The sequence below is a fragment of the Habropoda laboriosa genome, unplaced genomic scaffold (assembly GCF_001263275.1).
Source record: "Habropoda laboriosa isolate 0110345459 unplaced genomic scaffold, ASM126327v1 scaffold64, whole genome shotgun sequence".
NCBI classification, from domain to species: domain Eukaryota; kingdom Metazoa; phylum Arthropoda; class Insecta; order Hymenoptera; family Apidae; genus Habropoda; species Habropoda laboriosa.
Genome location: NW_017100183.1, coordinates 1,001,792 through 1,006,403, shown reverse-complemented (window position 1 = coordinate 1,006,403; position 4,612 = coordinate 1,001,792). Strand labels below are relative to the sequence as shown.

General features: G+C 48.0%; 1 protein-coding gene across 1 annotated transcript in view; it reads right to left on the bottom strand.

Moving 5' to 3' along the window:
- The window catches only part of LOC108579164 (protein croquemort-like), a 7,731-nt gene extending 5,272 nt beyond the window's left edge, over positions 1-2,459 (bottom strand). Inside the window, exons 1-2 of the mRNA XM_017942619.1 lie at positions 2,228-2,459; positions 1-147 (exon numbers count right to left, since the gene is read on the bottom strand). The exon at positions 1-147 is cut by the window's left edge and continues 24 nt beyond it. Coding sequence (XP_017798108.1) covers positions 1-61 — 61 coding nt within the window. The 5' untranslated portion in view covers positions 62-147; positions 2,228-2,459. The remainder of the gene's footprint in view (positions 148-2,227) is intronic.
- Positions 2,460-4,612: the final 2,153 nt, after the last annotated feature.

Here is a 4,612-nt window from a genome sequence, read left to right as displayed (position 1 = left end):
AAACGACGAGGAGGAGCCCGAGGAGGCCAAGGCCGAGGGATTTGTTGGTCCAAGGACTCATGGTGACGGAAGAATAAACTCTGGCACACCAGCAGTCCCGTCGCTCTTCTTCCGGTCGGTCTGCTCCACGCGCCTCTTGGACCAAGCCTGAAAGCAAGATAAAAACCTATCTAATCAACCAGTCGCCGAGCCACCGATTAATCACGGAAGCGACAGACTGCGAATCGCAGAGGAGACAACGATCTGGAACGGAGATGTTTCTTTTCATCCATTTACTTTCGCGCTTTTCCTCTTTTCAACGTGGCTCTTTACTCGTCTTTACGAATATTCCATAAATTATTCGCTCGGTAAAACAGACCAGTCGTAGATGGGTCTCGAAAGACGACGATTTCAGAGGCAACACGTGCCGTTGCTTTTCCATTCATTCCGAGAAGCCCACCTCTGACCTACTTACTCGCTGTTATTAATCTGTGACGAGATAGTCGAAACGTTGATTTCGATATAACGAATCTCGTGTTTAATCCTCCACGCGGAACCAAACAGAGTCGGAGTGCTTTTTAATCCACGGTTAACGACATTATGCAACGCGGGTAAAAATATCTAGCTCTCGTTTACGCTAATTAATACGATCGTAGATTACGATCTGTAATTGATAAGAAGTACCGCGATACCGGGTCGCTCGTGTTATTTGCGCGCGAACCAAGGCGAATATAATTAGCCGATCATGCATCGATATTGAACGAGGAAAAATGATTTCCCATTGAAAAGAACGAAAAAAAGTAGCGAACCAAGGAGAGAGAACGCCGTGGTTTTCGAAGGCCGGACAGCAGGAAAAATGCAAATGTTACATACGTCACGTGTATTATACAGCGTGATACTATTATCTGAATAGTCGATGAGCTTGAAGTTTATGCACAGTGGATATCGCAACGCGAGTATTCAGGGTGTCTGAAAATAGTCAAATCGTGCTACGCGAATCTTTCGGCGTTTCAGAGTGCAACGCGTAGTTGTAGCTCCGCCGATATCGCCTCCGGCTTGTTTAGATAGTTTTCAGAAGAAAAGTGGTACGAAACTCGTCGAAAAAGTCTCGCGTCAGCGAGCTTAATTGCGATTAACGAGAGATTTTTACGATTCCATCCGCCTGGCCGTGAACCGCGTGATTGCGCCAATCCTTGTCGCACATGCTCGCCGCTAGTCTAGCCACATTTTCACGTCTTATCTTCGTTCCGTTGAACTCTAGCGTCGATATCAGCGTGGCTTTCATTCATCGTGCCCGAAGATGGAAAAAATACGCGTTAGGATGTCGTAGATCGAGCTTATCGTATTCTACAGGATTATCGGCCGGGAACAGCGCGAAACCTCTGCCTTTTCATTAGCACGCGACCGTGGAAATTGCAGACCGAAGGTGAACCGTTGATTCACTTGAATTCATTAGAAATCAGCGAACTCCGTATGCTTACCGATTCCTCGTTATGTCACGATGTATGTACACCGTTTATGCTCTTTTTATTCGTTGAATATGGAAAGTTTTTTCACGATTTTTTGTCCCGCCTTGTGAGCGATTTCTAGAACAATAATTAAAGGAACGGTAGTCGATGTTTAGCCACGGTTCACATCGCGTATCGGCTCCTATTCGGCCGTTATCGCGAGCGTGCGTTGTTGCAGTGACGCGGCAGCGCGAATACTGGGAGGTCAACGTCGGTTCAACGCGGGAACAAGTACGTTTTTCGTATTGTTGTCACCTCGTTATCAGCTGACCTTTAATTCTCTCCTAACCTAACCTTTAATCGGACGCTCTGTATGCGCTCGCGATAAACGATACCGCGCGCGCGATATTCTCGGAGTCGAAAAACAGTGAATCGCGGCGTTGATTTTTCAACCCCTTTCGAACGACTTAACCTCTCCTTTTCGGGATCACCGGTTAGATCGTCGTTTCGACAAATTGTTTCCTCGTTAACTAGACTGTTTCCTTTCCGAGGAGATAAGTATTCACCAGTTGTCGTTTATCGTATCGCGCTAACTACGTTTATTTATCAACAGTTTCCTCCCTGTATCGCGCACTCTCTCTCTCCGTGAAAAACAAGCCAGCGATCGCGAAACGAACTTTGAGACGTACGCCAATGATTCGTTCTACACTCGAAATACGAGTAATACCTCGCTACCAGCGATGCGACAATGTTTCCCCCGGAGATAACAACCGTAGAATCGTAATACGCGATTAACTTACTTTTTCGTTCCACGCTGCGCCAGGCACGTCTGCCGCACCGAACGTCCACGACGAAAAGAGGCCAGTTCCTTCAGTCACGTAAACCTCGATAACGCGTCGATTTCGAGAAAAACGATGCTCCAGCTAGATCGTAGACCGGGAGTTCAATCAGAACTGAAGTTCGGCGTGCGCCGCTCTGTGACGCGGCTGTTACTGCCGCGCTGCCGATGAATCAACAGGCTGCATCTAATGTGTCTATTGGTCGCATCCCCTCCACTTTGGGGAGTACTTCCGTACTTTGTCCATCTATTCGCTCCTCCGAGCAACCAACTTTTTCTCCCTTCCGAAGACCACCACGATCTTCTCGATCCACCATACGCACGCTCTACAGACCCACGCTGTTATTTTCCCTGCCTTTTTCTACGCCTCACACGTTGTATAATTATCGACGGAGACCAACTCGCGCTCTGTACCGCGTACACTCGAGAGAAGTAGGAGAGACACTGGTTCTTCTTCTTTCACTTGTTGCTCCTTCCTTTTTCTGCTTCAAGACGTTTATCTCGTGTTGTTTGGCTTCCGTCCAAACGTCGCGGCGGACCCTTGAAATACTAGCCTGACGTTCGCGCCACGAACAGATGGCACTTCCGTCGTCCGTTAATTTTATTTAACACGTGCTCGTGGTATCGACACGCGCGTTAGCGCCTTCCCGATAAGAGAGGAAGCGATTCGTGGAGACGAGAGAACCGCAGAGATAACAGGTTGCCTCTCGTGTCTCCTCTGCGTTGAAAATCGGTCGAGATTCGTTTCGGGAACAGTTAGGTTGGCGTAGAGACAGCTCGATTGGCAGCGATCACTGGCTAGAGTAAAAACGGAATAGCACACCACTTAGCACAGTCACAAGGAGCCTATTTTTTCCTGAGCACGCATCTGAGTATTCTCGTGTGGCGCATAAAGGCGTCGATTCATCGTTCGGGAAAAATAGCTTTCGCGGTGGAAAGGTTTCGAACGGTCTTCTTGACCTGATATCGCTTACGTAATGCTGAATCTCTTATCGAATCACGCGGACGCAGGGTGGACCTTCGTCAGGGATAATTATCGTCCCAAGTAAACGCTATCTCCCTCTTTCTCTCTGCGCGCTATCGCAGTTCGAATCGATAACCAACGTTCGACAGATAGTTCAGGCAACGGGACGGTTTCGAAAAAAAAAAAAAACAAAATGGGAAAGAAAGAATTATTTACCGAAAGAGTCACGCCATAACGAACACAATTTATATCTTATCTTTCGTCGTACTTTTGCAGAAACAATAAACGTCGTCTTCGAACCAGACGCTCTCTTACTTCGTTTGTCTTGAGGCTCATTTTGCTTCGTCGGACCTTAACCACAGATTCTTTTGTTGAAACCGTAAAGAAGAAGACACGAATGTTTAGTTGGACGTGGCTGTGATTACAGGTGCTTGCGGTGAGGCTCGACCTGAAACTGGGGCCAAGCGTATCCAACGGGAAGAGGGACCACGCTCGCGACAGGTAGTAAGCCTCAGAAGTGCCCAGCCACCCCCGTTCAACCCCTCCGCCGTCTGGTCCGGTTCAGAGCCGTTGATCTCTTCATTGCCAAGCAGAATAGTCCAAGTACATCGTCTGCGAATAGCGACCGCCAGGACGGGGCTTCTGTCTGTTAATTGACCCGACAATTCTCTACCGACCGAGCCCCTCCGCCGTTCACTCGTTCCTTTATGCTCCTCCGAACTTCGTCTAAGCGTGTTTCGGTTAACTGTGTTCGCACTAACGGGATCCAAGTGTAAGAAATGCGAGAAGTGGTGGTCTGGAATTTGTCACCCAGGAAGAGAAAGCGCGCGGGTACCTAAGGGTCCCATAAACGAAGCCCTTTCCCCGGAAAGTCGAACGAGGGGACTCCAACGGTTTTTTCGGAGATAGCCGTCGAGCGAGACGGACGCCGGAACACTTAACAGTCGCTTAGGAATATAGAATAAATACATTTTTGGATACCACACTATCCCGAGTTAAATTCTTTTTTTCATGCACTTAGTCACAGTTCAGGAACGTTGGGAAGATCATGGTAAAAGTGGTTGCAATTTGCCGCTAGCCGTTTACCGAGCAAATAGAGTAGAATTCCTAGACAATCGGCTGGTATTACGCGTAAACTGGCTAATGGATCGTTATCAAATGATCCAACGCAACGATACGCCGGGGGATTAATAACGATCGAGTATGCACGTGTGACCGTAAACTACGGTCGCGTCCGTAGATTGCAATGTTTTATTTTCTTTTCAGCTCGCGATCGTCAGTCTTCGACTTGTTTGGAGTAGATAACGCGCGGAAATGCCACAACTGTTCAAACTCGACGATATCTCGAGAACTCGGGTATAGATAGAAGAGAGCAGAGGAGAC